Raw genomic sequence first — 24284 nt, 5'->3', positions numbered from 1 at the left:
GCAGATATCTCTTTGAGACAATGATTTTGTTTCTTTTAGATTGATTCCCAGAAGTGGGATTGCTGGATCACATGGTAGTTCTATTTTTGGAGGAACCTCCATACTATTTTCTATAGTGGCTGTACCAGTTTCTATTACCAGCAACATTTGTACCTGCTCTTCATTGTTCTTGGCAGGAGAGAGCCAGGAGCTGCCTGCCTTTCCTGGTGAGTCAGCTGGCCAACATGGAGCACTCATTCCACCACATTCTCCTGCTGGAGATTAAAAGCATCACAGACACCTTCTCCTCCATCCTGGGCCCTCAGAGCAGAGACATCTTCCGCATGAGCAACAGCTTCACTGCCATCGCCAAGCTCCTGACCCGGCAACTGGAAACCGCCAAGGCCAGAAGTGACAGGTGAGCAGGAATTCCTGGGTACCTCAGGGATCTCTTGTGAACCTATGGAGGTGCAGCACAAAAGGCTATGCTTTCTTTTGTGGGCATAAAAGTTCCCAAAGAAAGCCAAACTCACTATCTCAATATAGAGTAACTTCTGAATAAATTATATACTTGCTAGAATTTTTTCTAAATCTGTAAAAACCAGAATGTAACAAAAAAAATTCTAAAACGTGCAGAAAATATGGCAAAGGAAAAAGACTATAGTACAAATAATAATTTTTATAGAACTCATTTATTTATTCAACAAGCATTTAACAATTGCCTTCTCTATACCAGGAACTCTGCCTAAAAGCTAGACATATAGAGAAATAAAACATGTTCCTTTACCCAAAAAGCTCATTGTCTAGTGAGGAAATAAATGTTAAATGGGTAATTAGAGAACAGTGGGAAAGTTATGCTAATTATGATGGTGTCAAGGAGTTTGGAACACAGAGATGGTGTATCTAACTTCTGCATGGAATGGAGAGGAGTGGAAAGCTGAGATCAGGGAATGCTTCCTAGAAGAGATGACATTTTGAACCAAGTCTTGAAAGATGGCCAGATTGCACCAGGCTAGCTTTGGGGCAGTATGTAAAAGAGAATGGCACTTTCTGGAAACAGAAGTCATTTTGTCTGGCTAGCGTGTGTGTTAACAAGAAGAGCAACATGAGGTAATACTGATGGAGTGGTAGGCAGGGACCAGATGATGAAGGACATGGCATACCTTCTTAAGGAGTCTGAAGTTTATCCTGTAAACTGTGAGGAGTCATGGCAGGATATGACCAGAATTCATGTTTTAGGAAGCTCACTCTGGCCCTGGTACAGGGAACATTGCAAGTGGAGGCAAACTGGAGTCAGGTCAAATGAAGGAAGGACAGAAAAGTGTCCACAAATATTGGCAACTAGAAAATTATTGATAATTGTGGTGAGTGAGCTGCCAGTGGTATGGCGGGGCATAAAACAGGATGCCTGGGACTGAAGGGAGAGAGTGGATACAAAAGCAAATCTGGCCCTTACAAGAAGTTTGTGGAGAAAAATCAAGAAGATCATGGAAGCTTGAGGGACAGGTTTTACTTTGTTGTGCTGTGTATTGAATAGGGAGGCACTTGAAAAGTTTTATGACCTTTAGAAGTTACAAAGTATTTTCAGATTCATACCCTCATTTGATCCTCATGATTGCCCTACAATTTAAGAAGGGCAGTTATCATTATTCCTTTTTTACAGAAGATACAGAAGCTCAGAGACTGGTTAAATCTCTTCCCAGGGTTACACGTAACTAAGGGATAAAAGATGGCCTCAAGTGCTCACTTTAGCAGCACATACACTGAAATTGGAACAATGCAGAGATTAGCGTGGCCCCTGCACAAGGATGACATGCAAATTGTGGAGCATTTCATGTTTTAAAAAAGAATATGAGAAAGTATATATATGTATAACTGAATTACTATGCTGTACACCAGAAATTAACACAACATTGTAAATCAACTATACTTCAATTAAAAAAAAAAATCCTATGCATTGGAATGTATTCAGTTGTGGACAAGGGACAGGGTCCATTTGATACTAGCATCAAATTTTGTTGAGTTTGGGGGGATTACAAATGATGCATATCATTTCCGGTCTAAAACAGGATTCCAAAAACATGAAAAGCCATCTTGACAAAATAGTGAGTATTTAGTCCCAAGGGTTCACTTTAGATTCAGCATGGCACAGAGCCTGGGGGTCCCAAGAGACATAAAACAAAACATAAGACATAAAATGCCATTCCTCAAGGGGCTTGCAGTCAAAGAATGAGCCAGGGTTTTAGTGGCAGTGTGTACAGCAGACTGTGGAGCGTGAGAGATGGACAGCCAGGGAACCCAAGAATGTCTCACAAGGAAGGTGAAATTTAAGTTCATTCCGTGTTTATTGAGTAGCTTCCATGTGCCAGGCATCTGCATAGGTACCAGATTAAGTTGTACAGAATGAATGAAAGTTATACAGATAAGGGTTGAAAGGATACCTGAAATAGAAAGGACGCCCCACACGTGCAAAGATGAAAGAACTTAAGAGTGTGTGATCCAGACTAAGGAAAAACAGTTGGTTCAACACATATGGAGTGAATACATCAGTGGAGGGTGGGAGAGTAAACAGAAAAGTTAGGTCAGAGGTAGGTTCTCAGAGAAGCAAGGAGTTTGTCCTGTAAGCAACATGGAAGCTTGGAAAGATTTTAATTCAGGGAATGAACACAGCTTCTAGCACAGTAATCAGCTGATAGTGGGCACTCAATAAATACTTCTCTAGTAAAGGACTAAAGGATGAGAAAGTGGCTAACGAGTGGAGCCCTGAATGGATTTGGCTGGAGCTGCCGGCTGGCAAGAGAGAGAGTGGCCAGGATGCTGTTGTTGAAGCCTTGACAATAGGCTCCCTCCATTGTGAGGGAGGCCTAGGCTAAGTCAGCAGCAGGGAGCCTAAGAAATCAGGACAGATCGTTATAGTGAGCTAGCTTGGAATTATAAAGAAACGATTACTGGTGAGAGGTGGAGTGGGGAAAAAGGAAGGAGGGTGAGTAAAACCCAGAGCTATCTAGCTTGAGTGACTGCATACACAGGGGAGAGGATGCTGATAACCAAGAAAAGACAGGAGGGGAGCCCATTTGGGAGGGCCTCTTGGCTCATCCCACACAGAGAATATTTTCTGGCCAAGATGGTCTTCAGAGTCAACAATAGCTATTCATCTGAGGAAGACAGATGGCAAGTGCCCTTTTCTCTCAACACTGTAGTTTTGATTGAGCATACAAAAATATGTTGTTGCCTGGTTCAATATAGGTGTAGATATATATACCAGGGTTTATAACTTTGGTACTACTGAAATTTGGGCTAGATAATTCTTGGTTGTGGGGCTGTTCTGTGCATTCTAGAATATTTACCAGCTTCCCTGGCCTCTACCCACTAGATGCTAGTAGCAACCCTCCCCCTCAGTTGTGATGACCAAAAATGTCTCCAGATATTGTTAAATGTCCCCTTAGAGACAAAAATCACCCCTAGTTGAGGACTATTGCTATATACATGTCCCGTTCAAAAACAGCATCTTCACAGACTCATGAGCTGCCTGACAACAGCCTATACATGGCATCATCCAAGAAGTCCAAAGCCAACATCATGAAGGGATTTATCATCTCTGTGCAAGCTCAAAGGCATTGCCAGCCAACTTTCATGATGTGGTTTCAGAAATTCAGCCTAGAAATTCTACAGCTGGGGTTCAAGGGAGCCACTTTGTATTCTGCACACAGCCAGCTTGCTTATTTCTTCTTCCAGTGATGACCAGTGTGTGCATCAGAGGTGAGAGCTCAGGCCTGTATCCTGGCCAGCAGTCTGTCTGTTATCTCTTGCCACTAAACATGCAAAGCTGCAGGAGGTCAGTTGACTGTCTGTGAGATTACATGTGTGTAAAAGGTTTATATAAAAGAAAAACATGTTATACAACGATGTTACATTAGGCATTCTGACAGCAAAAGTGATTCTTAATAAGTTGGCCCAATTCAGTTAGCAGTAAACAATTTCCCCAAGAGAAGAATTTAGGAGATGTGTAGATACGAGAAAAAAAATAAAGTCTCATTGTCAAAATAGGATCTGCATTGGGAAAATGCATCTCTCCTCCTTTTATTATTTTTCTGAGAAATAAATTAAATGTAAAAAGATAAAATGTCACCACTACCCTCACGTACCACCACCACCGCCACCACCTCAGGCTCTCTCAATTCAAAATATTTCACCCATTTCAACCCTCACTGTCAATCTCTTTCTAATCGATTGTAATTATTCGGTGGGAACCTAAAAAGGCTGGTGTGGACAGCTAGCCTTTTGTATCAGCTGCTCATCCTTTCTGGGATGGTTGCTAAGTCCTCTCTCCCAACATCTTTTCTCTGAATAGCCTTCATTGTGATCATTTAGCTTCAGTAATTTTAATCTGTGCTCCCTAAAGCAGAAAGGTCAACACTTCTGTCTAAAGCATCCAGCAAAGTCTGATCCTTACAATTGAAGAGGAAATGAATAAGAGAAGTGAGCTTGAAAGAAAATTAAAGATGATAAAATTCAAAACAGATGTCATCTAATTTACAAATCTGACACATAGCCCAGCAGGCCAGATTTTAGACTTCAGGCCAAAATTACAAGACTGTCAAAAGAAAAACAATTAGCATCCTAGAGGGAATGGAAAACTAAAGGAGATAGGAACCTCCTTTGTGCCAAATAACTGAATTAACTGGGTGAGTTTTATCTGATGCACCAGGTAAGCACACTTGCACTTCTCTTTTTTCTATGTTTTAAGAAGAATGTTTATATCTAAATAATAAACCAACAGAGGCTAAATAACAGGACAGCCAAGAAAAATGTTTAGATTTGGAAATTAATTCTGGAGAAGCAAAAGAAAGATAACAGCAATTGTGGATTAAAATAGAGAACGTGTCCAGGTAGGAGAGAAAATCTATACCTTTTGAAACTGTGTGAGCCCTCAGCAGCCTGCTGGGTAGCCACTAACCATTGAATCATTTGCTTGCCAGGACCTAGGGAAAGCTGGGGAAGGAGAGGGTGGCTCCTAGCAACTGTGTGCTAGCTGAGCAGTCAGTGATCGCTGGACTAGAAGATGCCTTTGCCAAATTCATGTTGTGTCAGGGAGGCTCCTCTAATCAGGCACCATCAGAATTGGGGACAATTTGTCACAGGTGGTCTTGGTAGGAGGTTAGACTCAGGCCCCAATTAGGGATGGAAGCTCTGAGGGATGGAAATTGAGGAAAGAAAGCAGGGGTGGGGAGGTAAAAATAAATGAGGAAAGAGAGAGAGAAAGGAGTGCCAAAAGGAAGGCACCAGGGGAGAACAGCGGGAGAGGAGAAGGGGCCCCTGACACAGCCCTAAGTCCCAGGCCTGGGTCACAATTCCCTCACATCCAGCTTTCAAACTCTAGCCAAAGCCATCAAAGTCATGGGGGGAAAAGTTACTTATAAGAAAAGTTTTAACACAAAGCATGTGATTAAAGGTTTGCCAAACCTCTGGCTTGGTTAAATGGGTGGTGCGTTCTTTGGTTGTTTTCGTGTTGATGGTAGTAGTGGTGAGACTGTCTTTATTCTTTGTTTCTAAGAATCAGGCAGGAGATGGTGGGGAGACAATGAAAGGTAAAATATAGTGAAAACCAATTGAGTAAGTGTAAATCTGATTTTGGGGTATAGGTATCCCTCACTTTTCAAAAGTTCACTTTACACCCCTTCACTTTTAGGGAAGACATACATTAGTACAGTCGTCTTGGTTCCAAGACCCCCATGGATACCAAAATCCATCCATCCTCAAGTTCCTCATATAAAATGGTGTCGTGCAGTTGCCCTCCAAGTATAGCCTAGTTCCGCATCCGTGATTTCAACCAATTACGGATCAAAATTTGAAATTCAGTCTGTGGTTGGTTGAATCCAAGGATGCAAAACAGGGGATATGGAGAGATGATTGTATCTACTTTCACTAACAGAAAGAAATCCAAAGAGGATTTTTGCTTTTACCAAAAAAAGACTAATTGCTTCTTCTCTTTGTATCTTTTCAGTTTAGGAAAGGTTTCATAGGAGCCCTTTACTCTCGGATAATGGGGGAAACCTGTAAATGGAAAGTGATAAGACAGTGGAGGGAAGGAAATAAAACAGCAGTATATGGGAGAGAATGAAGGGAAAATAGAACAAAGAGATTATGTTCTCAAGAGAAGGACTCCAGGAATCTGCCCTCCTTAGAGTGACCCCAGAGTTTTGGTTTATCCTAAATTTCATGCACTGAACATCAAAGAAATAGATGACAAGGGAGAACAGGGAATTAAGTCAGTGTGTGTCCAGAATGTGTAGCAAAGAGACGTGCAAACCTTTTTCCAACTGTGACACTCTTTGCAACCTATCATTCCAGAGTTCCCATCTTGACATCCAGGAGTCACATTAGAACCCAACCCTGGTGTGAATCACAGTCCCTGGAGGCATAATCTGGGAGCTCGGGAGCGACGGCTCTTTAGTGAGCCCACAGGCAAAACTGCAGAGAGCAGGGAGCCAGGTTCTTCTCTCCAAGTTTGCAGAGAAGGCTGTGTCTGCAAGTCTGATCAAGCTTTTAACCAGCTCCTACCACATGACAGATTCAGTGTTAGGAGCTTTTACTATGTTACATTTTTATGTTCTCACAACAACAGTCTTTTAATATATAGTAGGATTATAGAGGTTTCATATTAAAGCATAATGGAGAAAATCTTGTGGGTGGGCAAGAACAAAGTAACATTCTCTACCCAACCCCTACTCACCTCTAGGCCTATGTGGTTCTTGGAGGGGCAATAGTGTAAATGCCCAGACATCAGCTCATAGAGTTTCTTTTCATTTCTTCCTTTAGTCTAGTCCAATGGATCTCAAATCTTAGAGTGGACTAGATTCACAGTATTCACAATGATAATTCAAAGGAATTAAAGGAATGTCAAGGGTGACTTGCCTATTCCTCCCCCAAGTGATAGCCCAGTAACTTTTATTATTAGCTTCTAGAATACCTTTTTTGGGCCTCTTTTCCCACTGAAGGCTGCCTTCTCCAGAACTGTAGTCTGGTATCCATTCCCCTTGAGGTCTTCCCCACCCACCCATGCCCATGGTGACCTTTTCTCCTTTGATTTGCAACAGCTCACATTGCCTCTCCACTCCTCCAAGCCTGCAGTCCTGCCCTGAAATGCTCAGTATCTTTCTGTGTGCCCTTCCAGTCTCCCCAAAGCTGGAGAGAGCTAATATTCAGAGCCTATGCTCTATGGAAGGAAAATAGAGTCTTTATAAAGTGCTTACACACATTCCCACTTTTTTAGGCAAGACATGTTTATACAAAGAGAAATTGATTCTTTGAGAGCAACTGTTGGCTCAGAAAATGTGCATAAGGAGGTTCAGGACCATAATTAGAAACATGTGATGTTCTGGTCAGTGTTGCCCCCTGCTTAGGAAAAGCTGAATGCATTGTCACCCCACTAAGGTAGCCAGAGTTTTCATTAAAAAACAAACAAACGAACAAAAAAAAAACCCTGTATCTTTTCAATCTAGGGAGGTGTATTGTGGTCACTTGTATACCAAAAAAATCAGAGCTACCATTCGTGGCAGTGGCTGTGGTTCCTGTTACTCCTCTGTGCGTAGGGAAGGAAGGGCTTCGGTTTTTTGCCCTGCTTCTCACTGAAGAAGTTAAATCTGACATGTGGTACCATTTATGTTCCATCTGCTGTTCATTTACTCCACCATTTGTCTTTCCTTAAAGCAGCATTTATGGTGATGTGAAGGTCTGTAAAGGTATTTCAGGAATTCGTTTATCAGCAAGAGAGGTAGGTGGGAGACATCATTATCAGCTTCAAAGCAGCTGATGAAGCAGGCCAGAGAGTGTGAGGCCCCAGAGGGGCTGGGTCTGCCAGTGTGGACAAAGAGGGTGGAGGTGGAGGCGAGGCAGCCCTGACAAGGGAGTGAGCGACCAGGGAGACCAGACCCCTTTCTTGTAATGCAGCAGTGTTCAAAACCCAAGACACGCAAAAAAGAAAATAGGTTTTCATCAAGCTTCTATGGCGTGGCTTCCCCTTGGACACAAGACAGGGAACATCAAAGATTTAGCCTGAGGAAAAGAAAACCTGTGCTCTGGGAGGAGAGGTAAGAGGGACTTGACCCTCAACAGCCCCTTTTGGAAAGTAACAGCTGAGGCTAAGACAGTTCTACTGGACCCTGATGACCTAGCTATTTGCTATGTTGGTTCCCGAAAAGCTCTCTGTTCCTTTTTGGCATCCATCATGATTGAACTCTGATGTTGCTATTTGCATGCCATTTCCTGAGTTTTGGACCCCTTTCAGTTTTTCTTAAAGGGGACACCAAAATTTATTCTTCAGAGCACTGGGAAGGGTTGCTCAGTGATTATATGTCAACTCTGTTCTGGTGTCTGTTCCTACAGAATGTTACTCAGCGATATTAGCTTACATTCTTGTTGGTTACTGTGTTGTCATCAATCCCATAATATGTATTACTTCTTCCTGGGGTAGATTCAGAGGCAAACTAAAGGAAATGCTTACTGAGAAGCCAGTGGGGGAGGGTGATTTAGGTGGGTGAGCTCTGGAGGCAGATACCTGTGTTTAATGCTGGGTTTCCTAGCTGATCTTCAGTAAATTACTTGACATCTCTGTGCCTCAGCTACTCCATCTTTAAAAGGGAATTGGCATTAGGGCCTGCTTCTCTGGAAGAATGAGAAGACCTGGTGAGAGGATGTATCAAAAAGGTAACTTAACCATTTCCTTGCTCTTCCAGTGTCAAATGATGGCAAGTGACAGTGTCTTAACTTTTTCCATGTCCAGACCCAGTGGTTGCATTTTCATGGCAAATACTCTCCCCTTAATCCTCACTACCAGCCCCTTTTATCTGCTTATGTTCCTAGATGATGAAGTTAGCCTAGAAAAGGAGAATCTTGTCTCTACAGTTCTTACCCCTGATTCAATGTGCTCTGATGACATTACTACTTCACATTGCTGTATTCTTTTATAGTTTACTAAGTGCTTTTGTAACTAGTTTCACATCTAGCTGACAATTTGTTAGGATTCAAGGCTGCTGCTCACCCAGTCTGCCTATGTTAGTCTCAGGAATCTTGACTAATGATTTGAAGTCCATCTGAACTAGTATCTATCAGGGACAAAAAGTGGAAAGGTACCTTTACCTCAGAATTCATAAAGACCCCAGAAGGCTTGAGGGTCTTTGGGAGAGAATGGAAGAGAACTACGTACACTTTACCACATACCAACTCCAAACAACACACAGCTTATTGTTTTAAGTCTTACCTCACTATAGAATTAGGGAAACCCTCAGCAGCCTTGCTTGGTCAAGAGAAAGTGCCTTTACCATGGTCTGCTTCAGATTCTTTTCTTTCATTGCCTGGGCCAGTGCTTCTCAAACTTGAATTTGTCAGTGGGGCACCTAGGGATTGGGTTAAAGTGCCTGTTCTGACTTAGTAGGTCTGGGGCAGAGCCCAAGATTCTGCATGTCCAATAACTTACAAGGTGATGCTGATTCTGCTGGCCTGGCAACCTCATTTTGAGCAGCAAGGACAGGGGCTTTGCACTTTTTGCTGATCTTTTTCTGTGTCCCATTCTCTCTCATGCTGGTTGAATGAAAAGTGAGCAAATAATACTTGCAAATTTTAGAGAACATCCATCTGGTGCAGAGAAAAAGGAACTCACCTACACTATTGGTAGGAATGTAATTTGGTGCAGCCACTATGGGGAACAGTATAGAAGTTTCTTAAAAAACTAAAATAAAGTTACCATATGATCCAACGATCCCACTTCTGGGCATATATCCAGAGAAAACTCTAATTCAAAAAACCCCAGTGTTCACAGCAGTACTATTTACAATAGCCAAGACATGGAAGCAACCTAAGTGTCCATCAACAGATGATTGACTAAAGAAGATGTGGGGTGTGTGTGTGTGTGTGTGTTTGTGTAATATAATATTACTCAGCCATAAAAAAGAATGAAATAATGCCATTTGCAGCAACATGGATGGACCTAGAGATCATCATACTAAGTGAAGTAAGTCAGAGAAAGACGAATATCATATGATATCACTTATATGTGAAATCTAAAAAAAAAAAATGATATAAATGGACTTATTCACAAAACAGAAATAGACTCAAAGACATAGAAAACAATCTTATGGTCACCAAAGGGGGAAGAGGGGGAGGGCTAAATTAGGAGTTTTGGATTAACATATACACACTACTATACTACTATGTATAAAATAGATGAACAACAAGGACATACTATACAGCACAGGAAACTGTATTCAATATCTTATAATAACCTATAATGGAAATGAATCTGAAAAAGGATATATTTATGTATGTATAACCAAATTACTTTGCTGTACACCTGAAATTAACACAACATTGTAAATCAACTATATTTCAAGAAAATATGCTAAAAACAAAAGTGAGCAAATGACTGAGCATCTGTATTAGAGTGATCACTTGCTCGTACCAGGGCTTTTAAACTTTTGTTCTAATTGCAGAGAATTCTCTCTCTGTGTCAGCAATTGCTCAGAATTCATATTTAAAGTACAAAGATTTTAAAAAGCAACTGTTTCTATCTTCCAGTCTGTGTATGCTCACACAGTAGGGAGAGTGACTCTCCTGTAGTCCACAATGTACTTTAGCATCGTATAATGACAGGAGGGACTGTATGGTCCTTCCTGGCTTAGAACGGGAGAAGCTCATCTTCCAGGGTTGGTATTACCTGTACAGAATGCCTTCTTTCAGTGTCAAATGTCCACACTGGGCAGTAGCCACCTAGGGTTGTACCATTTAACTTTTTCATGCCTATTCTGTATAGGCCACACTGTCAAATCCATTGTCTTAAATAATGCTTTCAGCAATCTGATGATGTATTATCATTGCTACTATTTTTGGATGACAGAAATGAGACTTAGAGTCATAAAGAGATTTGCCCATCACTAATGAATATAAGATTGGAGTTATGAACCTAAGTCTTTTCCCTGGAAGGCCATGTTCAGTCCATTTCCCGATAACTGTCTCCTTTTGAAGCCCCTAAAATAATCTTCTGTGAATGAAATGAATCATGGAGTCATTTCATTTCAGCAAAGTTCTGTATCCTGGTGTCCATATAACTGGACATCTTCTGGTCTCTGCTCTTGCCCACTGAGGACGTCAGAGGTAGAAGAGAGTACCAAGAGAGTCAGCCTCATCCTTTCCCTTAGTGTTGGAGTTTAGCTGTTACAGTGGCATTACTCACTGCAGGCCCAAACAGATGACAGCGCTATGGAGCTGGGGGATCATCTCTGTCATTCTTATGATGATTGATGACCCAAGAAATTGCTGAAGGGTAAGGAACATAACAACCTAAGAGTTTAGGACTCCTGTGTGGTTTTGATCCATTATGTTCTCCTACTTCTCTAACAAGCTTAACTCTGCAGGAGTACAGATCCTGGATGTGGCATCATAAGCCAAGCTCATCAAAAGTTAATTAATATTATTTTGCTTTGATTTAAGGAGCCAGGAAAAGAGGCTGCCAGTCTCTCCACCTCTGCCGGTTTTATAGTCTCATCTCCCAGCTTAGTGAGAACATTAAGCAGTGAGACCAATTCCTTCCTAAGGGGGAGCCCCGCTCACACAAGAGGGAGGTAATTAGGCCTCCTCCTGCCCCTCCAAGGTATCCCTAAAGGTGCTTTCAAAAACTTTATCTTGGCAACAGAGACCAGAAACTGCTCAGACTGGAAATCATCTGAGCCTCCTGTAATGTGGCATGTTGAGTTAAAGCCAAGTTAATATTTAGGGAATTATAGAACTCTGACAAAGATTTCTGTAAAATTACCTCTGGAGTTAAAAGTGACACATGGAGAAGAAATAATAACCCCCCTGCATGAGCCCAACCCCCGCCCCCCCCCATCTCCAGCCACCCACAAGTAAATGCACACAGGTCCAGGGGCTCCACCCTCTACCAGTACTTTCACATTTGTGACATTTTTTTTGCTCTAGAAGGAATGCAGTTTATCTCTGGAAAAGATCTTTGTTTTCAGATTCCCTATCTATTTATACTAAATTTAAAAACCAAGCAGAGAAGAAGTAAAGGAGCAGTGAATGTTTATAAACTCAAACTTCTATCTACCATTTTCTGACCTTTCAACTTAGTGGAAACAGACTTGTTCTAATTCCCTGCTAGCTGAACGTGTGACAAATCCAGGTGGATTGATGGCAGTGACAGAAAGTTTTCTCTGGTCTACCTTGCAGCTTTGGCTGCCTTGGTTACTCTTCATTACCACCCCTATCCCCTGACTCCTGTGTTATACAGATATCCAAATCATAAAAACAGAAGATTGTGTATAAGAGAAAGTCTTCGTGGTGAGAATCCTGCTCATAGGGAACAATCATCAGCCTCATATCTAGAGATCACTTTTCTGGCCCAGACATTTTATTGTTGTCTCTTCACTCTTCCTATTTGGCCTTCTGCAAATCCTTCTTTTTACTCCCACTCTTGCTCCTTGCTTTTCTCCACATTTGATATTTACCAAATGACACCACTGTACCCCCCACTCCCCATGGACCAGGAGACATGGCCAGGGGTTCATGGACATCTGGTAGACCTCTGGAGGGGTTTTTGGTGAGTGCAGGGAGCAGGCTGGCTTCAGAAACCTTCAGAAGTAGGTGGTCTCAGTTCATTTATTCTGCAAACACTTCAGGTACCTGTGAGTGCCAAGCATTGTGCTAGAAACAGGGCAACAGGGATGAGCATTATAGGTCCCTGCCCACTGAGCAGCAGAGATTTACCTAGGAATAGGGTCGCCAGATTTAATAAATAGAAATACAGGACATGCAGTTAAATTTCAGGTAGAGAACAAGTAATTTTTTTAGTATAAATATAATCATTTGAGTATAACACAACACATTTTTTACTATGTCCCATTAGAGACACACTTACACTGAAAAAAAAGTTTTGTTGTTTCTCTGAAATTCAGATTTGGCTGGGTATCCTGTATTTTACTTGGCAACCCTGTCCCAGTGGCACTTGGTCAGCAGATGTCTAGGGATAACCCAAAACTTCTCTCATGACTAGAGTCCCCTCAGAGAGATGCTATAAGGCAGTTTGAGGGTGAAGGAAGTCATGCTCCCAGGTACAAGAGCTCTGACTCAGTCACGCCATGCTGCTTAATAGCCAACACTTGGTATGGAGACAGGGGCAGGGGAAGGGAGCTGAATGACTATCCTCTCCTAAAGTCTAATGCCACAGCCTTCTCCAGGGGACATCAGTGCCCTCCAGGATATGGAATATTGATCTGCCGGTGTCTAAACCACTGGTGGTTTCTTTCTATGCAACACAAGGCATAGACAGAACAGATAAACCTTCCAGAGGAATTAATCATAGTAATAATTTAATAATAATAATAATAATAATAATAATAATAATAATAATAATAATAAAATGTAACATCTATTGACTACCTGTTTTGTGCTAGGAACAGTGCTTCACACTGATCTGTCATTTCAACTTCCCAACAACCCTATGAGTTACAGTTATTATCTCCATTTTATAGATGGGGAAATTGATATGAAAAATACATGAAATAGATCTCCATATGTAAGAAAATTTTATTTTTAGAAATCAGAAACTTATTCAATAAAATTATCAACGGAGATTTACTATAATTTTGTGAAATTTGAAGTTTGAGGGAAGAAAATGTTATTATTTTACCTGTTGTTACAACCAGAGCTTTATGTAGAAAGAAAAAGCTAGTAAATTCAAGAAAGGGTATTCCTCTAACAACTCATATATTTTGAGATTTTAAAATGTGCATAATACTCAATATCTGATATATGCATATTGGAGTATATTTTGTGCTTTATGAATTTTTAATTTTAATAACACCAGCTATCGAAATTTCTGTTCAAAAATAAAGGTAACTTTTATTTTTTAAATGTAATTAAGTTCCAAGGAACCAGAGAAATACTTCAGTTTAGTGACTACACATGGACTATTATAGATAGAAAATAAATACCTCCTGCACAAATTTGTCATCTTGAGAGGGTTCATTGGATCTTTTAAAATTAACCTTGGCAATCATCATGGTTTGTAAAATATCCAATGATAGCATTATCTTGGTTTTATTTATAATAGTAGTAAAAATCTAGCTTTTAGAATCTTCTGGCTTGAAGATGTCAAAACATCCCATCTGTTTGTGGGCAGCCAGTGTTATATATGTGTATGTCAGAAAGGGAAACACATTCAGAATGAGTCTGTATCCCCATGAACTGGTTCTTAAAATCTATTCATGTATATTTTAGTCAAACATAGGATGGAAAATAAATTTTTCATTATGTATGCAAAACTATAGGTGGCCTATAAAAATTATGTTAAAAATGCGTTTAAATTTTCTTAGCAATAGCTTGTTATATGATAAACAATGTCCTGGCTACCTAATGGATGATGGGCTCTCCTTCCATCATCTCTCCCTAGGCTGGATTAACAGGGGGATTCCAACCACTGAGGACCCAAAACTATGAACCCTCTTTCAAGGTTAGGACCCCTGTCTAGCCCAGCCAGAACAGCTGCAGGGTCCAGTCCTGCCAACTAACCTTCAGCGGTGCTCACCACAGACATGGCCACAGAATGGGTGGAATGTAACTGGAGAAAAAAAAAAGATTGTCACCAGGCCTTCTGTGTTGGTTTTCCCTAATAAGCAGTGCCATTAAATAAAGCCAAAATTGTCTTCTCTCACCCTCACTAAAAAACTATGCCAGGTTTGCTTTGACCCTTATGGGAAAATAGCCATATGTTTGAAAAGGCCAGGATTTTTCTGCAAATTTGAGGCCCCTTTCCTCAACCTCCCGGAAAAATGTTAACAAAAACCAAGTAAATACACACAGGACAAACCAACAGAATTATTAAGCCATCTTGGAGAATGGATTTCTAAGGATTATTAACCCTTGTGATTGTAAAGAAAGAAGTAATACTAACCCCATATGATATGATTGATAGTGATTGTTGAACAGAAATTAAAGTAGCTCTAGGCTGGCTCAGTAATAAAAGACAGGTAAGGGAAGGTAAATGCATGCTACTTTTCTCTAATCATTCAGCACCGTAGTGAGCATTAGTGAGCTATTTCTGCAGCTTATCTATAGGGTCTTACTCTATCTAAGGCACTGTGTTAGCCCTTAGAGGTGTTACAAACTTATTTCACAGTCTCTGCCTTAAAAAAGGCACTTTTAATGGCCCACAGAGTGTTTTTTATAAATTCTACTATAAAAAATATTTGAAACTGTTAATACCATTCATGAAAAACCTCTTTCCTCCCACATATTAAAATTCAGACAGGTTTTTTTGCTTCATAAAATAGAGCTAGATAAGAATATGGTAGATGACCATAAAAATTGCTTTTTATTCTCTGAATCCCTCAAAAAGTATTTCTAATACAAAGTTGCCATAAACACCAATGTTAAACTCTGGCAGAATATGCTATAGAAGCAATTTCATAGACCTAAGTCCATAGTAATTAGTCAATAAATATTTGTTAAATGACCAATAAAAATTGAGCAGATACAATTTTCAATTTTGAATAAGAGGCAGTTAAACAAAGAGTAATGCTTTGCTGAAGGGTATATGTGATGAACATCTAATGCAATGATTTTCGTTCTTTTAGGAGAAAAAATGGCACTGAAATTGCATTTCCTGAGAAGCTGAAAGAAACCAAGCTCCCAGTAGATGAAAATGAAGACCATGAAAAGCTCCAAGTTAAAATACAGGCTTTTGAAGACAAAATAAATGCTGAGAGCGATACCCCTGGCTCTATCAGAAGATACAGTTTGGACCAAGTTTCTAAGGAAGAAAGAAAAGACATTAGGTTTAACAGGTATAAATTTTGTTTGGCTGATTTTTAAAAGTAGATACTTCATGTTTGCTATTAGTTTTGTTATCACACTTCCATGAAGTGGTTTTTAAATATCTTTTATCTATAGAAAAATTCATCCACAGTGCTTTTGTTATCCATAGAAGCTCACTATATTAAAAGAATACAAATAAAAATCATAAACCTATGGCTTATTTTTAAAAAACACTTTTTAAATATAAATATGCTTATATTGACAATGACTGTCAAAAGCTTATCTTGATTTCTGATGAAAGTAGAAAAAAGAGTATAAATATGTAAGTCCACCATTTCCCAGCCAGTTTGGCTGTGAAATTGATTTTTAAATCTTTGTTTTGGGGGGTAGCCTGTATCTACAAAGGTTTGGCATGTTACATAATTTGTATGTTTTATCAAATCTGTTAATAGCACCAATTTTGAGTTTTATACCCTAGAGGAAGTAACTTTTGCCCCAGTGTTGTTACTCTTTCTTTTCCTTGTCAGTAAATGGTAGCTCAGCTTCTTTATCTGCCTCAGCCTTCTCTTTGTTTATATTGTAGGTCAAAGAGTTTGGCTTTGCACACTGTGCTAACGAGCACCTTGAGTTCAGAGGATGGGGATGCTGTCGAAAGCGGAGATACTCCAGCCAGCCTCTCTCTTTCAGAAATAGACCCACTTGGCCTAGGAAATGCCAGGTCACCCTTTAAGGCAGACACTGATGGATCACAGCTGGTAAATTCTTCAGTTTCACACCCAAGTGTTACACATTTAGAATCTGAGACTTTGCCAGGAACAGTTAAAGAAAACTATCAGGAAGAAACTCCAGGGACAACCGCAAGTCCTGTGGAATACCATGATAAGCTCTACTTGCACTTAAAGGAAAACCTCAGCAAAGTGAAAGCGTATGCTGTGGAAATTGGAAAGAAGATTCCAGTCCCGGACCAGTGCACCATTGAAGGTAAGTGACCTGAACTCCCCAAACTTTAGAAATGTTAGACATCGCTGGGGGGAAAAAAAAAGTCAAATAGTATAAATTGCCATACGCTTCTGGATCTTTTGCAAAATAGATAATTCGAAAACATCCTTACATTATTTTAATTGCTTTTTCCCCTGTTAAGTTCAATCATCTTTTTGATTCCTACTTGAATCTACTTAAGTCCACCAACACTGATTTTTTTCCAAACCTCAAATTGTATTATTTCTGGTTTCCCATCCCTAATGTTCAGGAAAATTCAGGAAAGAGATCTGTGGCCCCCAAAACAGGCTCTGGGATAGGTGTGCAGCCAGAGGCATTTTCTACCCACATAATCATGCAAGGAAGCTATAGGCATCATTGAACTTCAAGAGATTTTCCTTCTGTTCGTTCAACAAACGCTTGCGAAGCAGCTACTGTGCACCAGACACTGTGTTAAAGGTTCAGCTTTGTGTGGGATTCAGCTATGAACCAAACAAACACAGGCCCTGACCTCTTGGAGGTTATTAGACTATAGAAAGAAAAGATTGAAACCATAGTCAGGAGGTGATGTAGGTCAGGAGCCAGTTAGAGTATGAGCTGGTCAGAAAACGAAGGACAAATTAAGAAAAGATAGTCAGGGCTGGAACTTACCTGAGGTGCACAATTTTAAATTGTGCCCAAAAAGCTCAGTAAAATTTTAAGTAAAATCAGAATTAGTAGCAATTTCTTGCCAAGTCATGTTGAAGTTGAGGCAAAAGGCTTAAGTAGTAATATTGATCATGTCTTCATTTACAAATTTGATATTTTGTTTATCATGGACTTTTGTATTAATTTTGATTTTTAAAAATATTATTTATCTTGACTACTAAATTTTCCAATGCTCCCTTAAGTCCTGGCCCTGGAAAAGTTGATGGGCTTGAGACACAGGTAATAAAATAGCAGAGCACCCAGGGCAAGCTTACCCTTCTGGTAGTGGGTTGTACGGGTTTGGATGGCAGAAGGCACCGCTGGGCTCATTAGATCTTCCCTACGATCTCTCTTAAGCAGCAGCCATGTTTTTCCCTTGAGATTTAGATGAGGGTCCTTGCCTACTCATAGGACATGACATCTTTCCACAGGCTACAGCCTTATAGAAAGAGCCAGATGGCCCATTGTCCGAAAAGAAACACAGCTGAAGGTTATCGAATCTAATTCGTATTTGCCCACCCACTGACTGTCATCCCCCTTCACGTTCAGGTGCTACGAGGGTTTTCCGTGCTCTACTTTCTATTCCCTTCTCCTGTTCCAAATCAGAGGCAAGAATGTATTCTCATTGCCAAAGAGGGGGTGGTGGTGGTTCAAGCATTTGGTAATGACCAGATTGTTATTTAGCATGTCTGTATAGAATCTGACATTTTCAAAGGTGTTTACGTTAATTTATTGATTAGCCTTCTTTTTTAAAATGGTAACAATGAAAGTGATATTGCTCATATTCAAAATAAGTTTATAATTAAGTATACCAGGACTTAAGAACTGCTAAAATCAATAAAACTCAACACAAACGCTTTACAGTTGCTCCTTTCACTAATAATCCAGGTATTTAATGCACATGTTGGAGAATTTAACATAGGAGAGGTTAATTGAATTCCCAGTTTGATAGAAGTCTCTAGCAAATACAAAATTAGACACATTTTCATCTACTAGAACAGTTTCTTTTTTTTTGAAGTTTGGTTTAAAGCATTAAAGATGTGTTATATGGTGAGTTTTAATCTTGTGAAAATGTGAAGCCTGACAGAGTTACTTTAAGCATATAGTTGTCCAAAACAGATTTCTAATTGCCTTAAATTATTTTGGGAGTTACAGAGTTAACTAGGTGACTTCAGTTTTTATCCCAAAATATTGAATGAATCCATCATCTTTACTTAAAAAAAAAAAAAAAAAACACTTTTTTCTTTTGGTGTGTCCTACCAAGAATGACCTTGAACTGAGAATGTATATTCTTTTAAGTTGACATTTTGGATTAATTCATACTTTTGTAATTTCCTGGAAGTTCCTGGGAAATTCTTTGCACCGAGATACGTGTGAGGGTTTGAAGACTTATATGACTCACTGTAAGTACATCCACCAAGAAAGGACTCATGCTGACTGCAGGGGACACGTTGTTATTATTTCAGAGATTGTGTAAAACACTCAGCAAAATGCCAGCAGTCATCTGGCCGACACAATTTTGCTTGTTGTCATGAGATCACTTGGCTTAACAACGTTGTGTTTCTTTCCTTAAAAATGTATTGAAGAAAGATTGAGGCTTAGAATTTGTGTTCTGTTTAACGTGTTGTTGGTATGAAAGAGGCATATTTGGTCTTTCTGGCTAAATTATGCAAAGTAATCAAGAAACAAAGAGAAGAAGCATAAAAACCACTTCCACAACATTGAAGTTAAAAAGACAAAAAAAGCCGGCAGGAAATAAGAGCAAGAACAACAATAAAGTATTAAGAATGGTTTTAGACTGATGTTACAAAGCCCATGCTAAAAGGACAAGACAAAACAATCCTTTAAGGAAGTTCTTTTGGTATTTGTTTGAATCATAAGAAAAAACTGCTGTTTGACTTTCTTACTTTGAGTGATAAAAACACCACTTTCATATGGTTCAACCTAATACTTAAGTAATAAAATATGTTGAAAGAACAGGAGCCTCACTAGTCATTGTACAGCAGAATTCAGTATGTGGTGAATCAGGGTATCACCAGTAGCATTCTTATCCCCAGTCAGCCGTCTTATTACTGTGTGATATTGATCACAGTGGGGAGAGGTAATGGGGTATAAACAGATCAGCACAAATCTATCATCATGTCTGGAAAAACTGTCAAACCCCAGGTCTCATTGAAGCTGGGTCAGCAGTTCATTTTGGGTATGAAAGAGCCTGTTATTCCCAAGTCAGTAATTCTCTCCTGGGCTTCCTAGGCCTCTGGCATGGCTGCAGGTTTGCCAGCCACTGAAAGTTATGTATTTGTATGCAGAATGATAGTCTAATATCACTGCCTCATTTTATTTATATACGAGACTGAAGGAATTTAGTTCATCTGCCAAGGGGAATTTGAAAAATCGGAATCATGGTATTCATTTATATGAACAAAAATGATTTAGAGGTTTAAAAAAACGCACATGATATTGAAATAAATCCTTGAAAATCTGGTCCATCACTGGAGTTCTATAAAGAATGATATAAAAGCTTACAAGAACCCATCAATGCTGCCTTGGCTCACTTTGAAGTATTTCCTGATTGGGCGAAAATACATCCCATCTGTAGAACATATCAGCAGGGCTGACTTGCAGAAAACTAATTTTAAAGCTGTTAATGTAGTCCATTCTCTAATAGACCCACATGAGTTGATTTTATTGACTTGAACAGATAAAAGAATATACAGAAATAAAACCAAACTCATTGTAAATATCAAGAAGCAGGTGCTATTTTCACAGTTGAATTACAGATAAGGCTTCCTTATTGAAGTTTTGCATGTTCTCAAGTCCAACCTCATGTTGGGATGACCAAGGGGGCAAAGCCCACAGTCCTTAGGTCTTTCTCCTTAGTTGGTCCAATCTAGGGGATGATGATAACACTCATCCACTTAATGGCTCTGGGGGAGGTTTCTTTGTGTTTAAAATAGATTGGTTTAATCCCATAGTTAGGATCATTTATCCACAGGGACAGTTGTAAGATTTGCAGGCAGAGTCCTAAATTTTTTTCCATTGAATTTGAGAGGGAAAAACAATAAATAGGAACATGTTACAAATTCCCTGGAGCCTCATTTCATTGAGGCCATTGGGCCCCTGTTTGAAGAATGCTCTTTAGGGAAAAAAATTTCTAGAGAATTTTTCTTGGTGCTTTGGAATTTATCTTTGATTACCTCCTCACCAGTTTCCATTTCTCCAAAGAGTAGATTTTAATCAAAAGACAGATATAGTGGTGGTTGAGTTCTCACTTTCACTTTCTCCTGACACACATATCCTGGCTCCTGGCATCTGCAATGGCCCATGAGAAACATTCAAAAATATGGCTAAAGGAAGATCTACAAATCCTTTAGAAGAGACCCCCTCTGAACTCCTCTACTGAGTTAACATCAGATCACTGCTCTTGTTCGTCCCCAGCCAAATGTAGCCGCAAGGTCCAGGCAGGTATGACATCACTGGTAGGGATGTTATGCACTTAAATCCACAATTTAACTTGTTGCAGAGTTCCACTGGAAAACATCAGATAACTTAAATGAAACTTAATTTCTCATTAATTATATTTTCAAAAGTTCTTCTTTCTTAATTTTTTTTAATTTTCTTCGAATAGTCAAATAAATGACTAACAAAAAAAGCCCTAACAATGCTACTGGACAAAGGGGTGCGCTGCTTATCTGCATCTTGGTTTACGTGATATTTATCCATGGGTGAGGTGTATATTCATCCAGCTAGGAAACAATGCAAAGTCAAATTGGTAAGCACATGTACACTCAGGCCATATTGTATAGAAATTCAAGAGACCTTATCTGCCTACAGATGAAATGAGTCAACTGAACCCTTGAAATGATTAGTTCCTCTAATACAGTGTCCACCATGGGCATGTGTCTAATAGATTTAAAGGGACTCTGCTAATAAATAAACATAAGCAAAAGTAAGTACTTAAATTGAGCAAAAAATGCGTAGATGTGCATTTCAGTATGTCTCACCCTAAAAGTAGCCACATTAAAAGAAAGAGGAAAGAGAAAAGGAGGAGGTAGCTTAGGACCAGAAGTAGTCGGCTATGGCTTATTTCATATTCTTAAATATGTTCTTCTAAATGTATTATTTGTAAAATAGGTTATATGGCATTATGCTCTTATATCTGTAGGGAGTATTTTAATCCTTTTTAAGGAAGCTCATACTTGGAGATTATTATCAATCATCTATTACTGTTGTTTGGGGACTATCTTTATTCCAAAGCATACAGTGCTGAATGAAATGGTCCTGAGCCACTGATGGTCCCCAGCAGAAGAGTACATTCCCATCTAATTTTCCACAAACCAAATTTCAGGAAAGTGAATGTTATTTTTTTTATTCATTTTCATTATGAAACTGGCAGTATATGCCCTGTAGGGAAACAAAATGTTCCCTGAATATCATCAAATCTCAATTTAAAACCTAGCAAATCTGTATTTCTGAGCTCTGTTGGTGATGAAGAGCTGGTAGCTGGGAAACTGAAAAGAGATTATATGGCTGGTTAAAGAGTTTTGATATAGCGGAGGAAAGGAGGGGTGGAGATAACTTCTTATTTGCTCCATAATAACCATCAAACTTCAGATGATGGAGAATTTTTAAATGTTTTTCCAAAAACATAGGCAATCATAGAGTAGACAGTCAGGAGTTCAGGTATTTGATAGTTTGGCAGAAATTTCTTCATGTTACTGTCCATTTCCATAGAGGTGCATGTTTACAAAGAGCAGATGAGACTGTCTAAAGCAGACAGAGCCTCATGTCACAGGTTGGCAGGCCCTCTTGGGGTCAGTGAAAAAGAGCCAACGACACCAAGTCCCTGAGTTTCCTCTGTTAACATTTTTGCCACGTCCTTATTAGAGATCAGTAAGAAATTATAAAAAGTAATTTTTTTCTTTTCTTAAATGAAAGGTTCAGTGGATTTTTAAAAATAAATCATTTTATGGAAAATAATTGTTTTTTGGATGAAATGTTCACATCAGTTGTCCAACAGCCATTAAAATATTATGTCATCATTAAAATAAGCCACACATGAAGGAGATGTAATGCCATTGCAGGAACTCTGAGTATGATTCTGTATCTCACATCAAACTCCCTAATTTCTAAGTAGCCTTTTCAGATTGGCTTCTTTCACTTAGTAATATGCATTTAAGCTTCCCTTGTGTCTTTTCCTGGATTAATAGCTCATTTCTTTTTAGCACTGAATAATAGTCCATTGTTTGGATGTATCTACATTGTAGTATTATATACAGAATAGTTTTTACTTCTGTGCTCTGCCTATTAATCCTGACTATTCATCCTTCATGGATCCACTAATTCTACAAATATTTCTAAATGCCTACCACATGCCAGCATCATTCTAGGAACTGAGAAACATCAGTGAACAAAACAGGCAAATATCCTTGTCTTTACAGAGACTATTCTAGTAGGAAAAGACATACAATAAATAATAGAAGTGATAAATAAAGTAGGTGGGATGTTGGAAAGTGTGAAGTGCTATGATAGAAGTAGAAACAGAGCTGGCTAAGAAGAACCAGGACAAAGAAGAGGATTTACATTATATGTGTGTGTATATATATGGAGTAGGATAGTTCTAGAAGATCGCACATCACACTATCACCACTCGTTTTCTCTGAAGATTCAGATTGAAGATGAGAGTGGAGGAAAAAAGGAGAGGAAAGAAGAAATGCGCACATTTTAAACTATACATTTCTTCAAGGTTTGAAATTCTATAGCAATTTTATAACAACAATTTTGTAACTGCCTTCAGCAATAAAGAGAGATGCTGGTAACTTGGACCTGGGTGATAACTCCAGACTCCCCAGAATCCTGTCTAACCAGAGTCTGTAGACTCACCTGTGGTCCCAACTCTGCTCTTGGAATTGGCAGCTCCAATTCCTCAAACAGTTTGCTTCATCTCCTGTGTCACCAGTTCCTCACCCTAATCCCAAGAATATATCACAGGTCATGGGTTTTCAACATGTGCTCCCTAAAGACCATCAGGGGCCCCTTTTCAGAGGGCCCCAGGTCCCCCTCTTTCCTTCTTTCCCTGCCCTACAAACAGAGCAGCTCTGATGTAGCTGAAGTTACATATTGGCCTTCCTGAAAGGTGTTTAAACCAGGAATTCCACAGCTTAAAGAAACTTGAAAAGCACTCAGCTGCATCATTTTTAAGGTCGTTTTTTAAAAGTCCTTTTTGCTCTAAATAATTCTGCGTCTTTAGTCAGAGCTGGCAAAATGTAAAACATTTGTTATTTGCCCAAGTTTTTAATCAGCCTCAACTTTATTGTTAATTTTATATTTCTGATGTAAAGTTAAAAAAAATGCTTTTCTTTTATACTAATTTTCTGTCCTTTGTCCAGGTATCTGTATCTGTCAATTTACAATAGTTTGTTGGAAGAAGATAGGTGAGATTGTTCAATACTTTTGAGGCTTGTCTGACTATCTGCCCAGATTTATTAATATCTATCAAACAGCAAATAACCAGTCATGATCAGCAAACTACTGCATTGTGCCTGTCCTAGCTGGTTTATTTCTATCCAAATTGTTTGGTTTACCTTACTTAAAGGAAACCAATCTTATTTCAAATTGTATATAAAGGAGCCTTCAAAAATGTATAATAAAATAAAAAGAGATAGTTTGCTCAATGTGAGGGGAACAGAACAAACATAGAGAAATAAAATAAATCCAATAATTAAGTTATTTTTCAGAAATATATCCCTGGAAATTTTCACAATTGCTAAATGTGGTTTACAAATTTACTTCTGAGCATTCTAGTGGCCATAGTAAGGAGGGAAATAAAATCA

General features: G+C 39.2%; 1 protein-coding gene and 1 non-coding gene across 13 annotated transcripts in view; both read left to right on the top strand.

The window, feature by feature from the left end:
• Positions 1–24284, top strand: part of VEPH1 (ventricular zone expressed PH domain containing 1) — a 269370-nt gene that overhangs the window by 88866 nt on the left and 156220 nt on the right. For all 12 annotated transcript variants that reach the window (XM_072959777.1, XM_072959772.1, XM_072959740.1 and 9 more), the window contains exons 7-9: positions 177–397; positions 15606–15815; positions 16370–16767. In XM_072959777.1, the coding sequence (XP_072815878.1) occupies positions 177–397; positions 15606–15815; positions 16370–16767 (829 nt within the window). The remainder of the gene's footprint in view (positions 1–176; positions 398–15605; positions 15816–16369; positions 16768–24284) is intronic.
• LOC116281538 (U6 spliceosomal RNA) lies at positions 1719–1821 on the top strand. Its single transcript, XR_004191005.1, has one exon. It is a non-coding gene; the product is annotated as a U6 spliceosomal RNA (small nuclear RNA).

The sequence above is a fragment of the Vicugna pacos genome, chromosome 1 (genome assembly GCF_048564905.1).
Source record: "Vicugna pacos chromosome 1, VicPac4, whole genome shotgun sequence".
NCBI classification, from domain to species: domain Eukaryota; kingdom Metazoa; phylum Chordata; class Mammalia; order Artiodactyla; family Camelidae; genus Vicugna; species Vicugna pacos.
The sequence above is the reverse complement of the archived record's forward strand: the minus strand, read 5'-3'. Positions and strand labels throughout refer to the sequence as shown.